At 43.3% G+C, this 22,599-nt stretch overlaps 1 protein-coding gene across 6 annotated transcripts in view; it reads right to left on the bottom strand.

The window, feature by feature from the left end:
- The window catches only part of Celf6 (CUGBP Elav-like family member 6), a 32,750-nt gene extending 10,594 nt beyond the window's left edge, over window positions 1–22,156 (bottom strand). For all 6 annotated transcript variants that reach the window (XM_047539441.1, XM_047539440.1, XM_047539444.1 and 3 more), the window contains exons 1-3: window positions 21,699–22,156; window positions 17,791–17,873; window positions 8,913–8,961 (exon numbers count right to left, since the gene is read on the bottom strand). In XM_047539441.1, the coding sequence (XP_047395397.1) occupies window positions 8,913–8,961; window positions 17,791–17,873; window positions 21,699–21,960 (394 nt within the window). In that variant the 5' untranslated portion in view covers window positions 21,961–22,156. The remainder of the gene's footprint in view (window positions 1–8,912; window positions 8,962–17,790; window positions 17,874–21,698) is intronic.
- Window positions 22,157–22,599: the final 443 nt, after the last annotated feature.

The raw sequence follows: 22,599 nt of genomic DNA, 5'->3' as shown, positions 1-22,599 counted from the left end.
TCCCTTCCAAAATCCAAATGACCTTTCTTTCAGAAATAGAAAAATCCATCCTAAAATTTATACATAATATCAAGGAACCCCAAATGTCAAAAAATATTGAAAAAGAAGAATAATTCCCTAATTTCAAAACTTACTACAAAGCTACAGTAATTGAAACTATGGTACTGCATAAAGACAGCCAATATAGACCACGAGAATAGAAGAGAGAACCCATAAATTCTCATATATATGGCCAAATGGTTTTTAACAAGTATGCCAAGACAATTCAATGAAGAAAGAACAGTCTTTCAATAAATGGGGATGTGAAAACTGGATATCCACATGCAAAAGAATGAAGTTAAACCCTTACCTTACATCATATACAAAAATTAACTTAAAAGTATCAAAGTCCTAAATATAAGAGCTAAAAACATAGAACACTTAAAACCAGTGGAAAATTTCATGTTGTTGGATTTGGCAATTATTTTCTGGACATGGCAACAACAAAAAAAGCACAGGCAACTTGGGCTACATCAATATCAAAAGCTTCTGTGCATAAAAGGACACCATTAGTGGGGTGAAAAGGCAACTTATGAAATGAGAAAAACATTTACAAATAATATATCTGAAAGTTTTAATATCCAGAATATGTAAAGAACTCCTAAAACTCAATCATAACAATAACAAAAAATGTGATTAAAAATAGGCAAAGTACTTGACATTTCTTTAAAGATGATGTATGAATGAGCAACAAACATATGAAAAGATGCTAAACATCACTAATCATTAGAGAAATGCAAAATCAAAACTATAATGAGGATTGAGATCGTGGCTTAGAGGTAGGGCAGTTGCCTTGTATGTGTGAGGTACTGGGTTCAATCCTCAGCACCACATAAAGTGAATAAATAAAATAAAGGGATTGTGTCCATCTACAACTAAAAAATTTTTTAAAACTATAATGAGGTATCATTTCACACTCATTAGAGTAACTGCTATTAAAAAATAGAAAAAAATAACAAATATTAGTAAGGATGTTGAGAAATTGGAACCTTTGTGCACTGTTGTTGGGAAATCAAAATGGAAAACAGTATAGCAGTTCCTCAAAAAATAAAAATATAATTACTATATAATTCATCAATAACTTTTTTGGGTATATGTCCCAAAGTATTAAAAGCAAAGTCTTTTTTAGAACTTTAAAAAAGTAATAATTTTTTGCAAGTACAAGACCCTGGGTTCAATCCCCAGCACCACAAAAAAAAGTAATAATTTTATATACTTATGGGATACTATGTGATGTTTATATATATGTTTTATATATATATGTATGTATGTATATATGTATATATATATATAGTGGAATTATTAAATCAAGCTACTTAACATATTCATTGCCTCAACTACTCAACTCTTCTATAGTGAAAATGATTAAATTCTAATTCTGAAATGTACTGTACATTATTATTAATTATGGTTGCAATGCTGTGCAATAGATCACCCAAACTTTTTCTTCCTGTTTAACTGAAACTTTCACCCTTTGACCAACATCTTCTCTTCTCCATTCTCCCCTCCCACCCACTTCTGTTGACCACCATTTTAGTCTCTACTTCTATGAATTCCACTCCTAGATGAGATCATGCAATATTTGACTTCTGAGATATCAGGGTCTTAATGAAATATTTGCATACTCCTGCTCATAATAGCATTTTTCACAATAACCAAAGGGGAAAAGCAACCCAAATGTTCACCAACAATGAATAAACAAAATGTGATAAACACATACAATGGACTATTACTCAGCTTTAAGAAAGAAGGGAGGGCTGGGGTTGTAGCTCAGTGGTAGAGCACTTGCCTAGCATGTGTGAGGAACTGGGTTCCATCCTTGGCATCACATAAAAATAAATAAATAGAATAAAGATATGGTTTCCATCTACAACAACAACAAAGGAAAGGGAAATCTTGCACATCCTATTACAAGACTGAACCTTGAAGACATTATACTAAGTGAAATAAGATAGTCAAAAAAGACAAATACTGTACAATTTAAGTATGTGAGGTATCTAGAGAAGTTAAACTCATAGAAACAGAAAGCAGAGTAGTGATCACCAGAGGCTAGAGGGAGAAATGGGGAGTTGTTTAATGAGTATAGGGTTTCAGTTTTGCAAGATGAAAAAGTTCCAGGGACTGATAGCACAAAATTGTGAATATACTTAACACACTTAAAAATGTACACTTAAAGTGACTGACAGTAAATTTCACACTATGTGTATTGTACTATTAAAAAATAAAGAAGGAGCCAGGCACAGTGGCATATACCAGTAATCCCAGCAACTCAAGTGGCTAAGGAAGGAGGATCTCAAGTTCAAAGCCAACCTCAGCAACCAAACAAAGCCCTAAGCAACTTCATGAGATCCTGCCTCAAAATAAAAAATAAGAAGGACTGGGGATATGGCTCAGTGGCAAAATGCCTCTGAGTTTGGTCTCCATTACCAAAAAAATAAAAATAAAAAATAAAGACAGGTTTTAAGGAAGGCTGCCACAAAGAGTCCTGGAGCAAGAAACAGAACAAGAGATTCCACTGTCCTTTCATCCTGATCAAGGAAAGTCAGGAGGTGAAAAAGATGGACTAATCCTACCTTGTTCCCCTTAAAAGAAAAAAATCTTAGCTTCTAGAGATGCATTTTCCTTTTGCAGGCTGCACATCTATACCTGAAAGATAGTATCATTATAGAAGGCTTGCCAGAGTTTCCCAAGGCCTTGACTTAAAAGAGTTACCACAATCAGCTTTGGGTGACCTGCTTTAAAACTGCAGAAGAGCGCCTCTCTTTACCGCCTGAGGCAGAACATATTTCAGGAAGTGAAGAGTTAACTTGAGCAAAGTCTCAAGCATTCCTGTGAAACCCACCTTGTCAGGTCTTCCTGGAAAAAGTACTTTCTAGAATTAAATATTAAGACCAAAGATAGATATGTCTGTCAACCAACTGTATAAAATGGTTGTTGCTAAGGTCCATGTCTTATTTAAGTCAGATAATACGTTCCAGTATTATAAAACTCTGAAAATTCTACCTCACAATTCAACTTTAGGGTTGGGGCTATAGCAAGGCCCTGAATTCAATCCTCAGAACCACAAAAAAAGAGAAAAATAATCAATTTAATTCAAACATTACATTACATTAGTTACATTAATTTTATGTTGTTGTTGTTGTTGTTGATTTTTGGCGGGTGGTACTAGGGATTGAACCCATGGCCTCACACGTACTAGATAAGTGCTCTACCACTAAGCTACATTGTTAGACAATAAACAAAGTGGAATCCTAGAAAGAATTTAGAAAAGATAGACAATAATATATGCTTATTATTAAAAAATCAAGACTGATACATAAGCAACTCCTTGCAAATTCAGGCAGAAATTATTTAATTATAGGATGTTGATAGGAGGGATAATGTGAAAACACATAATTGACTTTTGAGTTAAATCAAATTTCAGGATTAAAAAAGAGATGCAAAATTCAGGTGGTATGGTGCACACCTGTAATCCCAGCTACTTGGGAGACTGAGGTAAGAGGATCACAAGTTCAAGGCCAGTCTAGGCAACATAATGAGACCCATCTCAAAAAATAAACAAATAGAGCTAGGGATATAATTCAGTTGGTAGAGTGCTTGCCTTGCAAGCACAAGGTCCTGGGTTCAATCCCCAGCACCACAAAATAAATAAATAAAAATAAATAAACAAATAGAAATGAAAAAGAAATGCCTCTAAGTATATTTTAATATCCTCAGAGAATGTTTTAAATTTGAAGGTAAAAAAAAAAAAATAACTGAGCCCAGTGACACACCTGTAATTCCAGTGACCTGGGAAGCTGAGGCAGGAAGATCCCAAGTTGGAGGCTAGCCTGGACAATTTAGGGAGACCATGTCTCAAAATAAAATAAATAGGGTTGGGAACTGGGCATGGTGGCGCATGCCTATAATCCCAGCAGCTCAAGAGGCTGAGGCAGGAGGATCGTGGTTCCAAGCCATCCTCAACAACTTAGCAAAGCCCTAAGCAACTCAGTGAAACCCTGTATCTAAATAAAATACAAAAAAGGGCTGGGGATGTGGCCCAGTGGTTGAGTGTCCCAGGGTTCAATCCTCAGTACCAATAAATGAATGAATGAATAAGTGAATAAATAAATAAATAGAACTGGGGATATAGTTCAGAGGTACAGTGCTTGCCTAGCATGTACCAGGCTTTGGGTTCAATCCCCAGTATTAGTAGTACTACTAGTACTTAAAAATAATTAAAAATAAAAAATCTAAAGTGGAAAGAGTACACCAATTGATTACTTAACCTATTTCTATATCTTAGGCATCTTGGATACATTCATTGGATAAAAAATGCAGCCAAGTTGGAAAGTGGAACAAGCAGAGCAATCACCAATGTGATTTATGAATTTATTGATTCTATGTTATGAAATCTGAATGAGAGGAAAAATATATAGGCATTCGATTATTGTGAAGATTTTGCCTTATGACTAAAAAATACTTTTCCTGTAATACTGTATTTACAGTTTAACATATTATTAGTGTTTCCAAAGTAATGTAAGTTAAGAAAAATCAACAACATATCCCATGCTGAAAGCAAATAAAACAGACTCATTTAGTTACCATTGTCTGAGGAATTTGGCAATCCTAACTTCTGCCCTCAGATAATCTGAGGTTAATATTTTGAAATACATGAATCTTGGATTTTTGTGTAGACAGATATTTATTTACTTATTTAATTTGAAGTGGGGGGATACCAGGGATTGAACTTGGGCACTCAACCACTGAGCCACATCCTCAGTTCTATTTTGTATTTTATTTAGAGACAGGGTCTCACTGGGTTGTTTAGAGCCTCACTTTTGCTGAGGCTGGCTTTGAACTTGGGATCCTTCTGCCTCAGCCTCCCGAGCCACTGGGATTACAGGCTTGCGCCACCGCATCCAGCTACTTATTTAATTTTGAGATGGAATCTTGCTGTTGCCCAGGCTGGTCTCCAACTCGTGGGCTCAAGTGATCTTCCTGCCTCAGTCTCCCAACTAGCTAGGACAATGGGTGTACCACTGCACTCAGCCTAACCAAACATTTTAATATTCATCTTTAAATGCATCCAAATGTTGAGGAAAAAGTTTTTGATACTATGTATGTTTAATGTAAAAACGGGCACCATTATTGTGTTAGGAAAAAATCGGATTCATTTTAGAAAATAAGATTCATTTTTCTTTAATAGTATGTTGTTCAGCTGTGTGCAGTGGCACACACCTGTAATCCCAGCAGCTTGGGAGACTGAGGCAGGAGGATTGAGTGTTCAAAGCCAGCCTCAGCAAAAGTGAGGGACTAAGCAACTCAGTGAGACCCTGTTTCTAAATAAAATGCAAAACAGGGTTGGGGATGTGTCTCAGTGGTTAAGTGCCCCTAAGTTCAATCCCTGGTATGAAAAAAAAAAGTATGGTTCAACATATAACTGCTACAGAATGCAAAATTTGGGCACACAGTACAGAATATCTGAACAGTATGAAATTTAGCTGCAGAATTTATATGAACTGGCTGGGATACATTAAAATAATATGGTCTATGAAGGCCTGGGTGCACATCTGGCTCTGAGAAAAATACCACCAAGGCTGTAGGGGGACAGCCATGGAAGAATAATAACATCGTACCTTCCACTGAGCAGATACTGTTGTTATTGGGTGGTAGGCATTGAATTCCCAAGAGTTACCAATAATTTCTAAAAGTAATTCAAATATGGCATGTATGATAGTTATTCTATGACAAATCTCATGTTTATTGATTAAAATATGAACACTGCTACTCTTTTGCATTGGCATTGAAATTCAAGAGACAGAAGATAACTATTTTTATTCAAAAGCTCACGTGTGCAAGATGGAATACTCCTTTATGGCAGATGGGGAAAAATAGCAGTCTTTGGGTCAAAGAAAGATATTCAATAGGTTTGGTTAGGCTCTCACTATACTAGTTCATTTTAAAAGCTGAAATAGTTGCCAACATTTAATGTAATTAAAATATAAATTTTTATTATGTCATGAGAATCTCACCCATTTGGGTTACCTACCTGGGCTCCTGTAGTACTTGAGTTGTTGGTCCCTGTTTTATGGAAAGAAAAAAATTATACAATAATCCCTTCCAGAAGAACATGATGGAATTTTGGAAGATTATATTTGTTTTGATATTCCTTAAGTTAAGGTTTCATTGATACCACTATCCTCATCAGATATAGAATCCATTATTAATAATCTGTAAACTAATGGCTTTAATTTAAGGGATAATAAAAATATGCAGGTTCCCTGGCTTAAAAATATCAGCATGGGTGTGACCATTAATTCTAAGTTTATAGAATGTTTGGGGTACATAAGTAGGACTTGAATGGGATAGGCTGTCCCACACTTGTGTCAATTGTTACATTTCAAAAGCAAAAATTTAAGATCATCTTAAAAATTGAGTTTCTCAAGTATTAAGTTGTGTTAAAATTCAGCAGATTTTGAACTCATGTTAGAAGAGGTATATGATAGCACTGAAGAAACACATTTTGATTAGTAAAAAGATTATATAACAGATCAGTTAGTAATAAAATACTTTTAAATTATAAAAGCCCAACTATTCTACAAGACTTAATTATATACCTCCTCTAGAGGAATTGAGATATCTGGCCACGTAAACTTGTAAGGATTATTTATGGATACATTTAGAATGCATACTACTTAAAGAGGCATTACTTGTCAAGACATATGTGTGTAAACTGTAAATCCTAGCAATTTGGGAGGTTGAGGAAAGGGAATCTCAAGTTCAAGAACTTCTGGGCAATTTAGTGAGAACCTTTGTCAAAATAAAATTTTTAAAAAGGGTTGGGTATTTGGCTTAGTAGTAGAGCACTCCTGGCTTCAATCCCCATTAACCACCCCCCACAAAATCTGTATAACACATAAATTCTAAAGTTATGAATTCAACTGCAAGATAGCCCTCTGTTCAGCTAGATTTCCTTTTCCTGCTCTCTTGATCTGCTTTGAATCTGAATAGGTATATAGGTGGGATGCCACATGTATAGAATTTGTCAGTAATATGTACAAAAAGGAGGAAGAAAATTATAGCACCCTGACTGATGCCATGAGGTCAATAAGAAGCATTATTGGCATGGAGATCTCCTTTGTTCAACTGCTGTAATGCTGATGGATGTGTGGGACTCCATACAGTGAGAGTGTCCTGCCACTGTAGATTCAGTTCCTGAAGAAGACTCCCAAGTTGCCTCAAGTTCCGAAGCCTTTGAACATCCTCTGCTTGATGCTCCCTTACTCTTCCTTTCTCTAACTAGTTACTAAATTTTATGACCTCTGAGAGCTCATCTTGACCTCCCAGAGGGGGTTAAGTACACCTTGTTTGTAATCCCATAATCCCCCTTGCACTTTCCCTTGAGAAACATTGATCACACCCAATTGTGACCCCTTGTTTATTTGTCCTCATAGCCTTGGACCTCCATGAGGTCAAGTGCCAGGACTGCCTTGCTCACTTTGTATTCTTTATGTGTAGGAAGTTACTCAGAAGATGTTGGTTGGATGTTTAGATGAACTACAGATCAACCGTCTGCTTCTCAGCTTACTAATTTACTTTTAGGTGACTTATCTGTGGGACTATCTTGTGTTTTTGCAGGTGGGGCTTAGAATATGGCCAACAATGTCCTTGATGCCTAACAGAGTTTCCCAAGGAGCAGAAATTCTTAAGGCATGTGATTCACAGGATTTTTATACAGTCTAGAACATCTCAAAAATCTGACTGGCAAGAATGATATGGAAAGGAGGATGTGTGTGTGTGTGTGTGTGTGTGTGTGTGTGTGTGTAGAAAGAGAGGTGGGGGAAGGAGAGGAGAGGAGACTTGAAAATATTTCTCCAAGACAAAGTGGGGGGTGTAGCATCTTGATCAGAGATCAAGAATAAGAGAGTAAAGACCAGAGAATCTAAATAGATGAAGGCAATATTCCACAATGGAACCATGAAACTACTAGAGCCCCTTGTGGGTGTGGACATTGAACTGAAGTCTGAGAAGGTGTCAAGAATTAGTAGGGGTCAATAAATGTTTATCTCAATTGAGTTCTGTTCTCTTCCTGATCTTGGGCAGCTTCTTTCATCTAATAAAGCCAAGGTTGATTTGAGCAAGACATGGAGAGAGTCTTACTCAAGGCAGAGGCAGCAGACATCAATAAGGGTTATGCTATAGGCAGATATCCTGGGATGATACAAGACTGAAGGGTGAGAAAGACACCAGGAACTAACAAAAGAAGTCAACACTGCCTTCCAGCAAGGCAGCTGACCGGAATCCAGCTGGTAGTCTGTATCTCTACCACTCCCATTCATAAGGAGAGGTAATCTCTCTACCAGGAAATACAGCAGCCAAAAAACTTTCTCAGATTTTCTGTGGTCCTCAGTATAGAGTCAAGTTCCTTACCATGGCTTCAAAGGCCTGTCATCCCAGCCCAGCCTCATCTTTTACCATGATTAACCAGGCAATTACTGTGAAGGAATAAATGGCCTCAACCCAGAATGGACTGATTCTCTGGAATCAGAAGAATCTGGAAATGCAGAACAACCCCAGCCTGATTTTTCAAACAAACATGTAATTTCTACCTGGCAAAACAGGAGTGACTGCTCTCCAAAGATAAGGTGGCAAAAACTCCCTTCCTCTGTCCCCAGCATCTGATTTTGCCTTTTCTGCCTCTTCTGGTTTGGGCTCCCCAGAACGCCATTTCCTCCTCAGTCTAAACAGGGATAGTTTCTGGTGCTGAGCAACTCTGGGCCCCTGACCTAGGGGGGATTTATTAATAAGCCGTGGGTAGGACTGACTCTAGGAGTGGGCCCACCATCCCTTACATGGGTGATACCCTGAGGTTCAGCAGACAGGAAAGTTACCTCCTCGGCCCTCACTGGCAGCAGGCTTCACTTGGATCGGACGATTCATCTGAAAGACATTGGACCAACACACCCATTCAGTATGACTGCCTGGTGCTGGGGCCCCATTTCTCTTTCCCTGGACTCCTCAGGATCTGAGCCCTAGTGCCTTTCAACTCTACACTCCCCCACTCCTACTAGGATTGTAGATTTTCTCCAAGATCCCTTCCTTAAATTCGGAAATTTAGAAAGTGCTGAAACCTGAAGGGATGAGTGGGAGGAAGCTTGGTGACAAGCATAGAGTAGAATGGGGCAATTAGAGAGATTCCCCTGCTTTGGTTTCTGGGCTGGGCTACGTGAGGCCTGTCTGCGTGGCTCCTAGACTCAAAGACTTTGAGTGAGAGGAATTGGGTGAGAAGGTTTAATTGAAACTGCACATTTGTGTTTTATGTATAAAACTGAGACAAAAATGCTATGTATTATTTAACAAGATGGGAGTCATATTTAGTGCTATCTACCCCCAACTCTGCCATTTCATGGTTGTCTTTATGTAAGCCTCTCTCTCAAATTCAATTCATCAAATAAAGAAAACATTCCCAAGCTTTTGTGTCACCATAGTCTCTGAATTCACCCGCTCCATCCCCTGCCTGGGCTTCTCTTCTCCTGAAGATGGTGGAGTTCACGAAGGCACTCTGCTGGGCCCTTGCCTGTCTCACTCTCCCTGTGTTTCCTAGATAGTCCCAACCACACCCACAGCCTCAGCTACTATCCGTACAAGGATGACTCAGAGCTCCGCATCGACAGCCCACATTTTCTCCTGAGCCTCAGACCCATGTTCCCAGCTGCTTAATATCCTGCTGGACATCCTAACTAGGAAGGTCCACTGGCATTTTCCACTCAACATACCCAAACCAAAGTTCATCTTTTTAACCCAAACCTGATCCTCCGAGTCACCCAAGCTCTAAATTTGGAAAGCAGCTTGACTTCTCCATCCCATCGCTTTCCCCCCTCCAACCAGTTTCACCTTTTAATTCAAGGGTTCCCTGATTATACAGGTGGTTAAAAATCACCTGGGAACCATATTAGACTCGTAAGTTAGGGGATTTTATACTTTGAAAAAACTCCTCAGTGATTTGAATATATACCCCCCACATTCCCATCCCCCAACCACCCTAAGTGAATTCATGATTGAATCCCCATCTCACCTTCCTCTCATGGGTGTTGTGGGGATCACATGAGGTAATGGGGATGCAAAAGGTCTTGGTAAACTGCCAAGAGTTGGGTGCGTGGGATGTGAGGAATTATTGTTGGGGGGAAGACAGCTGAGTGCCGGGAGGAAAGAACAGCAGCCTTCCAGTTCATGGAGGAAGGGGTACTGATGCCCATCTGGCCTGAGAAGGTGATGATCTGACCCCCTCCCCTCAGGAAATGCACTGCTTCTGCACCAATCAGGGGCCACTCCATCCCCTATCAATGTGCTTGTTGCCGAGACAACAGGCAGCTTCCTGTTACCATAGCCACAAGTGCTACCCAGTAACCATGGTAACGCCCTGGCAGTCACAGTTGAGCAATTTCCTTTGGATCAAATTTGGAGGTAGGAGGGTGGGGAGGATTTATTTAAAAAAAAAAAATAGGAAAGGAAAGGAAAACAGGCCAAGCCTGAACCAGCGCAATCCCCCTCCCACCCAGGGCTCTGACACACCCACCCGCTGGTGGTATAGCACCTGCAGTGTACCAGGCTGTGGGTGGGGGCCGAGACACCGACAGGACTCAGGTTGCAGTCTAGAGGGGATGACAGATCAATCCAAGCAGATCAGGGCGAGCTGGACAGGTCTGGACTGGCCTGGACCAGGGACCAGGAGGACAGGACCCGTCCCTGAGCATGACCACCTGTGATTGTGGAGGAGAGACCAAGAGACAGAGCCATGGAAAGCAGAAACACAGGGAGAGATGAAGAAACACAGAAAGACAGAAATTATGAAAGAAAGTAAGAGACAGACCTAGAAAGGGGCAAGGAAAGAGAATTACTGGTGGGCATGGGAAGGAAATGAAGGGATGAAGGGGCAGGAAGAGGATGCAGGAGGGGCAGGGAGAAGCTTGGTAGGGAAGGAGAAGGGTAGAAGTCTAGGTGGAGGGCAGTGAGGGTGAGCAAGACCATCATTATTTTATTAGTTCTTAAATAGATCTTGAGAATTTCTCTCTGGAGCCTAGAGTGATGAGCACATGTGACAGCAGTAGTTTCCATGGCAGCTGCCTCCCAGGCTGGGTTTCCTGGGAGATGGTGCTCACTGGTGCTCTGGGGGACGCCCCTTTCCCTCCTCCCACCCACTTTACCACCCTTTGATGAAGAGTGGGCATTGAGTAGTTCATACACATTCCCTCATGGGCCTGGCAGGGTCCAGGTCTTCAGGCTGGAAGCCTCTCTTCAACACATAGGCATGCTACCAGCATGTCCTGAACTCTGTGATAAGTCCCAGGTTGAACTCTTCAGGGGAAACAGTGATGACCTAGATGGGGACCCTCTCCTCAGCGGCTCAGAGAGAGAAAGATAACATTACCATTTCTGAACCTATCATGTGTCAGACCCTTTTTTTGGCACTTTACATATATTGTCTCCATATCTTTTCAACTGTTCAGTAAGGTAATACCATTGTCCCCATATTGCAGATGAGAAAACTGAGGCTGAGGAAATTAAATCGCTTGTCTGATATCACGTGACGAGTGAATGTAGAGCTGAGATTTTCTCCCAGTTTTGAGTCTGACAAGGGAAGTCCAGGATTTTGTATTGTGCTGCTCAACTCCATTCTTAAGACAGGAACACAAATAATGAAGAATAGAGAGATCAGGGCCTTGACTGCAAGGTGAAGAGCTGTGGACTACACTGACTCCAGCTGGAAAGGCTCACTCAACTCAGGAAGAGCTCCTTGAGGAAGCAGTTTTGACATGGGTCTTGCAGGACTAGGGTCACTGGCCATGTGGAGATAATTGGAGAGATAGGGTTGACAGGTGAGCACTCTAGCTGTCTGGAATATGGAGTGCAAGTCTGAAGGAGCAAGGTTCCTGGCATCTGGCACAGACAAAGCCAGGGTAGGGCAAATTGCTTCTGAGTCAGATGTGGATTTAAATCCTGGGGACATTACTGGCAACTTCTTCAAGGTCTCTGAGCTTCAGTTTCCCCAGTTGTAAAGAGCGGGATCATGGTCCTGTCTCTCAGGATTGTGGTGAAAATGACAATGGCTAGATATTAGCAGTTACATCATATATGATCAGTTTTGTTTGTTCATTTATTTGGTGTGTATGTGTGTGTGTGTGTGTGTGTGTGTGTGTGTGTGTCTGTGTGTGTGTTTTGATGGAAACTGAAATGCAGGCAGGGGCCAGGTCAGGGCTCTGAAAAGTATGTCAAGGAATTTTGATTTTGTTGTATTTCAAAAGCAATAGGGATCCAGGGGAGGACTTTAAGAAGGGGAATGATTTTTGTCAATTTTGTCTTATGGAGCATACCATAAGTTGTCACTATACAGAGAAAGACTTGGAAAGGGAACGCTTAGAAATAGGAAAATAAGCAATAAAGGTAAAAGGTGAGGGGATTTGGACCAGAGTAGAAGTACATGGACAAATTCTATAGTCTATATAGCTCTTTAGAATGTAGGACAAAGGGAGAAAAGGAGTGAGGCTGACTCAAGTTTATGGCTTAGTTTATGGGGAAGTTGACTGCTTGGGAGTTTGGAGTGCAGAAAAGTCCCAAGGACATGAGCCCAAGACGATGAGTTACATAATTGGAGAGAGTAATGCTCCCCAGGGCTCTAAGCCCCAGTCCCCATAGAACAATGGTTGTGGAGGACAGCCAGAATTTAGGTACTCTGTGTATAGCTACAAGAGAAAGAGAGTTGCCCACATGAGCTTCCTGGGCAACTCTAACCTGCCTTTCTTCCTGCCATCATCAAAGGAGGAATCTGGGAGTTGATGAGGTAATCTGGATTCTCCTTTGAGGAAAAGAGGGCATTAGCTCATCAGCCAAGAACTTGCTGTGGGACTTCAGATGAGTTCTTTCCCTAGCTGGACACCTATTCCCCTGAGAGTTTCCCAGGCGGAGTCCAGGCCCATGTCTGCTTTGGAAATCAAGGCAGAGAGGAGAGAACAACCTACTCCAGGCAATGGAAGGGGAAGGTCGAGGGTGGCACAGACGTGCACAAGGTCCTGGTGCTTCTGATCCAGAAAGTAGAAGGGAAAGCAAGAGTTTACCTCAACTCATCGCTTGACTTATCTAAAATTCCTGCCTTTGTGCTCAGCATGCCCTCTTCAGCCCTTCTGATTTTTCTGTCCTGCTGCCAACTATTCCTTCTCCACTCAGCATTTGTACCCTCAGTGGTCCTTCCTCCCATAAAAGAGAGTTTATCAGAAACTCTCCAGAGAAGAGACCATTGCTGAGTCTGGGAGAAGGGTCATGAGAAGCAGGAAAAAGTAGATCAGAAAACAAACACAAATTTCATCACTTTTTGTACTTATTTTTTCCTCATTCACTCCTCTAATTCAATTCACTGCCCAGTCCCATTGGATCTACTATATGTAAGGATGTCTTATAGCTTTCAAGTCCACCCTGTCCTCCATGTTCCTGCCTTATTCCCAGTTCTAGGCCAGCATACATCATTGTTAGCCTTCGTTCAAGTGACACTGTCTGAAAGGGTCATCTTGCTTCCAGTATTACTCCTTCTTTAACTCAACCTGCACACTGTAGCTAGAGAAATCTTTTAAATATCAGTCCCTAACTCTTCCTTTCTTAAATTCAACTATCATCCTCCCTTGTAAGCCTCCTGATAAAGCCCAAGATCTTTGATTGACTGTCAAAATTCATTCACAATGCTCTCCATTCACAGGCAGTTTCAGTCCTCTTTGCTGAACATCTTCCTGTCCCTTCTCATATTTTCCCCAGCATTTCTTTGTCTTTTAGGTCTTTAGACCCTCAAACATAATGAATCACATAATGAATGCATATCCTTTGCAAATTTTCTCTTTCCTCTCCACTCCTGATGCCTCTTTTACATGTCTAATGTAAATCCCAATGAGACATGTTGAGCTATTCCTGGGCTAGAAGCTCCTTGAGGGCAAAGGCCCTCACTGAATGACTCCTTCTCTGAGTGATTACTGGCACATACAGTGCCTCTGTATGAATTACAAAATAGCACTCCCAATCCAGAGGAATAAATAAGAAAAAGAGTTCCCCTTCCTTTGGGTGGACACAGCCTTGCAATAGTAATATGTATGGTTTGGCCAATCAACCATGGCTGAATTTTAGTTTACATTTTTCTTCTCCACCCAAGCTGTTTAGTGCAGGGCACAACCTGTACAAGCAAGTGTACTCCCCTACTTAGTTATGTCTATCTCCTGCACAGTGTTTGAAGGGACTGGTATCCCAAGGAAGGGAGATCATGGGCAGAAAGATAGATAAATAAGGGGGAACTCTTGGAATCCCAGAAAGTAGGGCTGAAATTGGCCTCACTCTCTTTGGGTGGATTCTGAAGCCTAAAGTGAGACTGCCAGAAGTAGCTCCAGGTTCATGGGGAAGAGGTTACCAGAGATGGGGCCAGGTGTGACATATCACTAAGGTTTGACAGAAGTCCTGAGTAGGGAACCAAGCTTCGATAGGTGATAGAAATTGGCAGTGGGAAAGTGGAAGGAAGCAAAGAGGAGGTCTCAGTCCAACAGACTCCATGAAATCACCCCTGAAGATCCAGGCTTTCTCTTTGGGGGTTGATTCAGCTTTTCCTCCTTCCATGTGGACAGTTCTGCCTAACTCCAGCAAGAGCCCAGATTGAAGTCTTGTCCCTACTTCTCCAGCAGATGGCAGCTGTGCCCAGGACCCAGTGCCTCTAGAAAGCTGGGCACCCATTTTTTTCTCAAGCTGGCGGGCCTGAATCCAGGTGACTAAAGTTGCTGCTGCCCCTGACAGGTTGGGAGGAAAGACTGATGGCCTGGACCTTGCTGGGGCTGGCCAACACAGCCATTGATTTTCATTTAGGAGAATAATCAAATATTAATTTTCACTTTGTTAAGTGGAGGGGAGATGAATAAAGCCAATCCTAGCAGAACTAGAGGAAGCTGAGGCACACTAGAGGCCTGCAGTGTGCGAGGTGTGAGAGGGTGTGTGACGGGTGTGAGAGGATGTCCTCAGCTGGCATTCTCTCAATACCTAAGATTCCTGTCTGCCACTAGGTTGACTCCCGTAACAGTGCAGAAGTTAAGTGAATGAGTTGTGGAACCAAACTAACTGCTCAGAGCCCAGATCTTCCCATTAGTAGTTACAAGACCTTGGGCAAGTCACTTGATCTTTAAGATTCAGTTTCCTTTTTTGTGTGTGAAATGGAAATGCCAATAACAATACTTTATACACAGAGGATTATATGACTTAGAACATGTAAAGCACCATAAACACCCATATCAATAACTGGTAATTGTTATCATTGTTTGCCTCCCCAGCAGTTCTCTCAGTATTCTCAGGCTTCATAGTCCTTATCTCAGTTGCTCTCATCTTTATAGAGCTCTCCAGGCACCTTTCACCTAGTGGAGCCCTGTGGCTTGTTGATTTCTTTTCTTTTCTTTTCTCCCTCCCACTCCTCTTTTACCAGGACTAAACCCAGGGATACTTAAACCACTGAGCTACATTCCCAGTCCTTTTTTATATTTTATTTTGAGACAGGGTCTTGCTGAGTTGCTGAGGCTGACTTTTAACTCATGATCCTCCTGCCTCAGCCTCCTGAGCTGCTGGGGTTACAGGCATGTGCCACTGTGCCCAGCTGTTGAGAAGATTTTTATCCAAAAGTTCATCTTACTATTTTTGTGTGTGTATGCCTCCCATTGAATTTTAGGGTAAAGTCCAAATCCTTCAGCCTGGCACTCAAAGTTTCCTCTTCAACTGATGCCCTCTGCAGATCTCTCCAGCCTGGCCCATACTCCCATGGTCCCACTCCATTTCACATCCACCTGTTCCTTCTGTCTCTGCACCTTTACCATGCTGTTGCTCACATGGATGTTAGTTTGTCTCACTGACTCTGAGTTCTAGCAGCAGAAGTCATTTCCTCCCACAGTAAGATACATGATGACTTCTCCTACTTCAACTAATGCTGCTGTTACTGTTAGTGCTACTACTAACACCAGCTAGCCTGTATCGAGAGCTTATTTTCTGCCAATAATTGTGTTAAGCACTTTATATGATTTAGCTCACATAACCATTATAACCCTATGAGTTCAATCTTACAGATAAAGAAACTTAGACATAACAGTAGAGACTTGCCAAGGTCACAGGGCTGTCTGACTCTACAGTCTGCATACAGAGCACTGGTGATGGTGTTGGGTTGGTGTTACTTGGCACTGAATCCCCAGGAATGAAGCTCAAATTGCTTCAGTTACTAAGATTGGTTCTAGGATCTGACATCCCACCAACAGCTCAATCGGTTCTTGGTAAAGCTTGTTCCATTGCTGGACAGCTTCAGTTCATAGATGTGACTTCATTATACTGAACTAACACTAGTATCTGCTCCTTATACTCCCTGATTCTGATCCTGACATCTGGGGCACATGTAGAAAACCAAATCCCTCTTCAGAATCTGAAGGCAGTCACCTGCCCACTGCAGCAGTCACACTTCTTGAGATATCAATCTGCACTTGCTAAGCCTCAATTTATTCTCACTATAGTCCAGTGAACGAGGTGTTAGTACTCATTCCTTATCAATGAGGACACTGAAGCTCAAGAGTGTAAGTGGGGCTGGGGAGATAGCTCAGTCGGTAGAGGGCTTGCCTTGCAAGCACAAGGCCCTGGGTTCGATCCCCAGCACCGCAAAAAAAAAAAAAAAAAAAAAAAGTAAGTAAATGGCAGAGCAATTGCAATCTAGGTCTGTAAGACTTGAAAACCAGTATTCTTACTTATTGTGTTGTGATGCCTCCCTATTAAAGTATCAGTTAAACTATCTTCCCTGCTACATATCCTCAATTCCTTCAAATTATCACCCCAAGGTATGTTTTATGCCTTCACTCCACCCTGATCTCTTCCTGGTAAGATAATAACTCTCTTAACTTTGAGACCTCGAATGGACATAAGTCCCAGGTTTGGTCTACCCGTGGCATTTAAATAGTTCTCTTGTTCTAGACATACCACTCATGGGATAAGAGAAAATGAAGCTTAGCACGATGACTTGATCTTGGTAACCCCATGCTGGTTCTAAGTGGTTACTTCTTATTTCTACATATGGGCAGTAGATTCCACTTTGCTTTTTATTTATTCTTTTTAGTTATACATGACAGTAGAATGTATTTTGACATATCATACATACATGGTCCACTTTGCTTTTGTCCAGTGATTATCCATTAGCTAATAAAAGTTGTGATTGGTGCCCATAAGCCTAGCTGCCTATAAAATCAGATATCCCCTAACTTTAGCCAAGAGTTTGAAGTGTGTAGCAAAGACAGTCAAGGTGAGTCAAGGCACCCCAAAAACCATTGAAGGAAGAGGACCAGAGGGAAGTACCATCAGGGATCCTAGAACTGAAGAAAATGGGATACCAGTCCAGCAAAGTCTTGCTCCCATGTAACTATATACATTCTCACTCCAGTGACAAAGTATATGCTGTGAAGCCATGATTTTGGCCAGTATGAACATATTCTAGTTTAGCCCACAACACTGATTCCTCTCGTAACAGATGGGGTGGAATATTTGGAGCCCATTTTCAAGCCAGAAGGCTGAGTGTTTAACACAGTTGTTTAGGGCATAGGTAAGCCCTCTCTTAGAAAGAAGATTCTGCTTCTAGTCCTTTGTCCCAAATCAGCTCCACATGCTGGTTTGGCATGCACATAGGGCACTGTCCCCAGCCTGAGGTGATTCCCACCCCCAATATCTTGGTGAACTTACCCCTGGAAGGGTCTTCTGCTCGTGCAGTGCACTCTGGGCCTTGAGAGCAGAGTCCCGGGCGCAGTAGGTGAGGAAGGCACAGCCTGAGGAGGAAGAGGCTGGCTAAGGGTGTTTCCTAAAACCCCAAATAGTCTTCTTGGAAATACCCCATTAAGTCAACAAACTTAAGTCCACTCTCCTTTTAACAAGAACACTACTTCTGAGTGGACTTTTCTGTCTCCCACTTTCTCTGGAGGGAGGGTCTTCACATGCCTGGGGACTGATAATCAGGCTCTGGCTCCCTCTCATTAGCTCCTGACCTCCTGCCCAGGGAACATATGTATCCACACTCTGTCACATGCTCATACAATCCCACAGCTCCCCTCCCCACTCCAACTGTAAGTCCTGTTGGGGTTAAACCTCCATAAGCAGCTTTGCCTTCATCTTTAACCCAGACTTCCCCTTCTTTTTGGATACAGGCTCACAGAGTCTCCCAGGATCAACCTCAATTTCATCTCAACTCAGTTTCAGATAAGAGGAGGCAGAAAAGGAAGAGCAGGGTTGTGGCTAAGCCTAGGACATCACAACTCCTTCCCAACACCTCCCTCCCCTAAATTTGAGGCTGGGAATGGGCTAATTTGAGGCTTGGAAGATAGTTCTGGTTTAAGGGCTTTGTGTTAGTGGGAGATTTCAGGGACCCCCTAATCCTATCCAAGGAACTTGATCTGTCAATTCTCTCAGGGCTTCAAGAGAGGGTCTCTCAAAGGGTTACTGTACACCAATCTGACTCCTCTAAAAGGGTCAAGAGATATAGGGCAGGAAAGAGTCTGGAATGAGTCAAAGGAACAGGCCTACCCCCATTTGTTCAATAGCCTATTAAGAAGCACTGAGGTAGGCATCTTTTCCTTTTAAACATTCATGAGAACTCATCCATTCAGGAAAATACTGAATACTTACTTATTAAGGTAGAGTATTATGATGGGTTAGGGAAGAGAGAGGCAACAAGATAGACACATTCCCTTCTCTCGTGGGGATAAGACAACAAATCACGAGAGAAAACTGAGACCAAAGGGTTAGGAAATGTCTCAAAGAAGACACTGAGTCCTCATAAACAAGAACACTGAGCCCTTGAACCAACTGATAAGAGAATGGTGATTATTTCTGGCAGAGAAGAATCATATATGAAGTCTCAGCCAAGCATTTACAGTGCTGGGGAAATGGACAGGAGGCTAGTATGGTTGGGGGCTGGTGAATGGGGACAGTGGCTAGTGAGGTATGCAGGAATCAAGTAATATATAGCTTTACAGGCCTCAATCAGATTTTGAACTTTTCCTGAGAGCAACAGAAAACCACTAACAGGTTTTAAGCAGGTAGTGACATGAAAAGATCTACTTTTTTTTTTTAAAGCCTTTTGAGTATAGGAAGGAGAAGGACTGAAGGAAGAGAAAGTGGATGTGGGAAGCAATTAGGAGCTTAATGTAGTTTTCCATTTAGTCCTCAGTAGACTAGAAAAGTAAATGGGAACCTTTTCTTTCTGGGGACTTCTGTGGGGCTCTCTCCTTAAGATGGGTGAGTTATCTGCCATTCAACAGGTCTCCAGAGAATTCCTGGCCAATCTCTTATCACATCAGTGGGGGAAATGAATCCCCCCACTGTGAAAGAATGTGTCAGTAGGGCAGCATTTGGAATTTTATTTCTTCTTCTTCTTCTTTTTTTTTTTTTTGGTTCTGGGAATTGAACAAGGACCTCACAGATGCTAGGCAAGCACTCTACATCCCCAACCCAGTGTTTGGAATCTTCTAACTCTTATACTGGGGTTGTTTTCAAGACACTGTGGCTGCTTCCATGGGTACCCAGCCATCAAAAGGAGAATGAGTCACTCTAGCTTTCAGACGTCACTGTCGCTGTGGAGAAGATAGGGAAGATGTTGACTTGGAGACCCTCCATAATCATCTTGCAAGGCAACATATGCCTTGGAAAGATACGGGGTTTTTTGGGAATAAATCATCAAACACCTGATTCCACTTACATCACGGCTCCATCTTCTGCCACCAAACCATATCATCTGATGTCAGAAGCAGGTAGTGGGGAGGGGAAGGCTGTCTGAAAGGTTTGGGGGCTCAGCTGCCACCTATAGGAGCCTATGTGGACTACCTGGGGTAGAAGGTAGAAGAATGGAAGGGTAGCAATCCAGAGAAGCATAGCTTGAGGAACAGATGAGTGTGGGGGTGGGGACCAGAAAGAATTAAAGCCAAATGGGGAAAGAGGATGAGGAAACAGTTCAGAGACTCCAGTAATGTTTGAGAAGAGTGAGAATGAAAGGTATTCTATACACTTCCTTTATTATAAAGATAGCCTACAAAGATTAGCTTTGTATTTACATGCTGAAATCAATGTCCAGAAAATAAGAAAATAAGTTAATATAAGTGAATAGATAGACGATTAGGTTATATTATAAGGAATCTGGATGGTATAATATTGTCCTTTTATGGCCTCTTTAACAGAACCCTAGCCCAAAGGGTGGAAGCTATACCCCCACCCAGATGATGGTCCTGGCCCTTCCACAGGCATTTTCCTGAAGTCCCTACATTAATGTGCTAAGGATCCCCCCCCCAAGGTCTCTCAATTGAAAAGAGGTGGCAATCTGATTCCAGCCCTCAGCCCTTAGGAATGTACTTTTAGCTGTTACCCAAGGCCCACCACTCCTCTCTTAGGAATATCATGGGGGATAATTAATGATCCTTCCTCACCAAAATCTTGAAACCACAGTGTTTCCCCTTAAATTATCTCCCCTTCCCCTGTCAATGTATAACACATGACTCTGGCTCTGTTACTCCAGTCCAGCTTGGACAGACTTTTCTGCATGTAAACAAGCCTCCTCCCTCTCTCTACAGGAAGAAAGAGGTGTGGCCATACAGGACCATGGTGCTCTGTCTTTCTAACAAGGGCAGGGAGAAGATATTCCCTCTTCCTCTTCAGCCTCACCCACCTTGAGAGTGCTCTGATCTGGGACTAGCCTGTGAGGGAAGGAAAGCAGTAGACCATCAAGAGGATTGGGAAGGAGCAAAGAAGAGTATAGGAAGGGGGATTAGAGGAAAATAGAAGTGTGGATTCAGCTAAGGGGAAACCTAAGATGAAGGGGACACGGGTGTTTAGAGCTGAGGTTGGGGTTGTGGACTCAAATCAGAAGAGGTAGAGTGTTGGGATTCTGACAAAGGTAGGAGAGATTGGGATTACCGTCAAACATTGAAGGGGGCATTTGGAACTGAGAGCCAACAGGGAGGTGAAAGGTGAATTGAATTTTGTGAATTAGGTCTGGGTTCTGAAGAAGGGAAGAGTTTGGGTTCACGAGGTTTTAGGTTGACAGTCTAAGAGTCAAATGAAGGCTCTAGGTGTTGGTTGGAGTTTGAGGCCACAGGAGGGGTGTAAATCCAACATATGTGTGTGAGTGGTTAGGCCTAAGTGATGTGGCACCCAGTGGAGGGTTAAGGAATGCTTGGGCCCAGGTTTCAGAAGACTGAGTGTATTAGAGAGCTAGAAGGTAGAATAAGTTTCCAAATTCCAGGATTTGGGATGTCTGGTGGGATGGCTGGTGAAGAGGTTCAACTGAAAAGCAGGGACTATTGGGATATGAGAGGCAAAGGGTAGGAATCTGGAGGTAAATGTGAAGATGTTAGCAGACCACAGTGATGATCAGAGGGAGGATATCACAGGGAAAATTCTTGGTTGTGGGTTTTGTGATCTAGGGAGGGGACAAGGCTGAGGTGGGGGCAGGTGTTGTACTGGATCTAGATAGGGTTAGGGTTGGGGCTGCGGTTGGGACTGGGGTTGGGCTGGGCTGCACTCTAACTGGATTGGGTCTGGGCTGGTCGGGGCTGGACTGGGCTGGGCTGGGCTGGGCTGGGCTGGGCTGAGCTGACCCCGCGCACCTTTGTGGAGGCCGGTGAGCCGGTCCTTCAGCACCGTCAGCTCGTAGATGCGGCCGAACTCCTCGAACAGCGGCTTGAGGTCCTGTTCGTCCAAGCCCCGCGGGATCTGCCCCACGAAGAGCTTGATGGCGTCGTGGTCCTTCATGGGCACAGCGGGACCTGGGTTTAGTCCGCTCATGCCGACGCCGCTGTCCACGGTGCTGAAACCCAGGCGCGGGCCGGGGCCGGCGGCCGGCGCAGACCCTCCGGGCGCCGCGGCCATATCCCCGCCCAGTCCGCCCTCCGGCCGGTCCCACCGGTCCCGCCTGTCCCGCCGTCCCCTCCCTGGACCGGTGGCGAGGGCCAGGGGGGAGGGGGCGGGGCCCGGGTGCTGAGGGAGGGGGGCTGCCCAGGGGGCGGGGTCCGGGTGGAGGGGCGTAGAAGGGGTGGAGCGGGTTGAAAAGGGGCGGGGCTGGGGCGGGGCGGGCCGGAGCCGAGGCGGCGGGACGCTGGGGTCTGGCTTGAGGTCCCAGCGCCGCGCTCTCTGGGCTCCCGCCCGAGCTCCGGGAGCCGAGCCCCGAGCCCCAGCCCCCGTGCTTGGTGACGTCAGGCAGCTGGCCGCTGAGTCTACGCAAATGATTTGCATAATGAGGAAGCAGTGGCCAATCAGAGTGGGAGTTGACCGGGCTCTGCCGGGGGCGGGAGGGGCGGCTGGGCTCACGCGCTGCTGCTCGCTATGGCAACAGGACCCTCGGATGCCCTGTATGTGTCGAGCGTGTGCGGGCGTGGCAGTGAATCGCGCGTGTGCGCCTTGGACCGCGTGAGGGGGAAGTAGCTTCGTCATGCGTGGTGGTATCTGCGGGAGTCGCAGCTAATCCCCTCCTCACACACAGGCAAATGCAGGCACACACACCTCCAAAAG

The sequence above is a fragment of the Sciurus carolinensis genome, chromosome 2 (assembly GCF_902686445.1).
Source record: "Sciurus carolinensis chromosome 2, mSciCar1.2, whole genome shotgun sequence".
In the NCBI taxonomy this organism is placed as follows: Eukaryota; Metazoa; Chordata; class Mammalia; order Rodentia; family Sciuridae; genus Sciurus; species Sciurus carolinensis.
The sequence above is the reverse complement of the archived record's forward strand: the minus strand, read 5'-3'. Positions and strand labels throughout refer to the sequence as shown.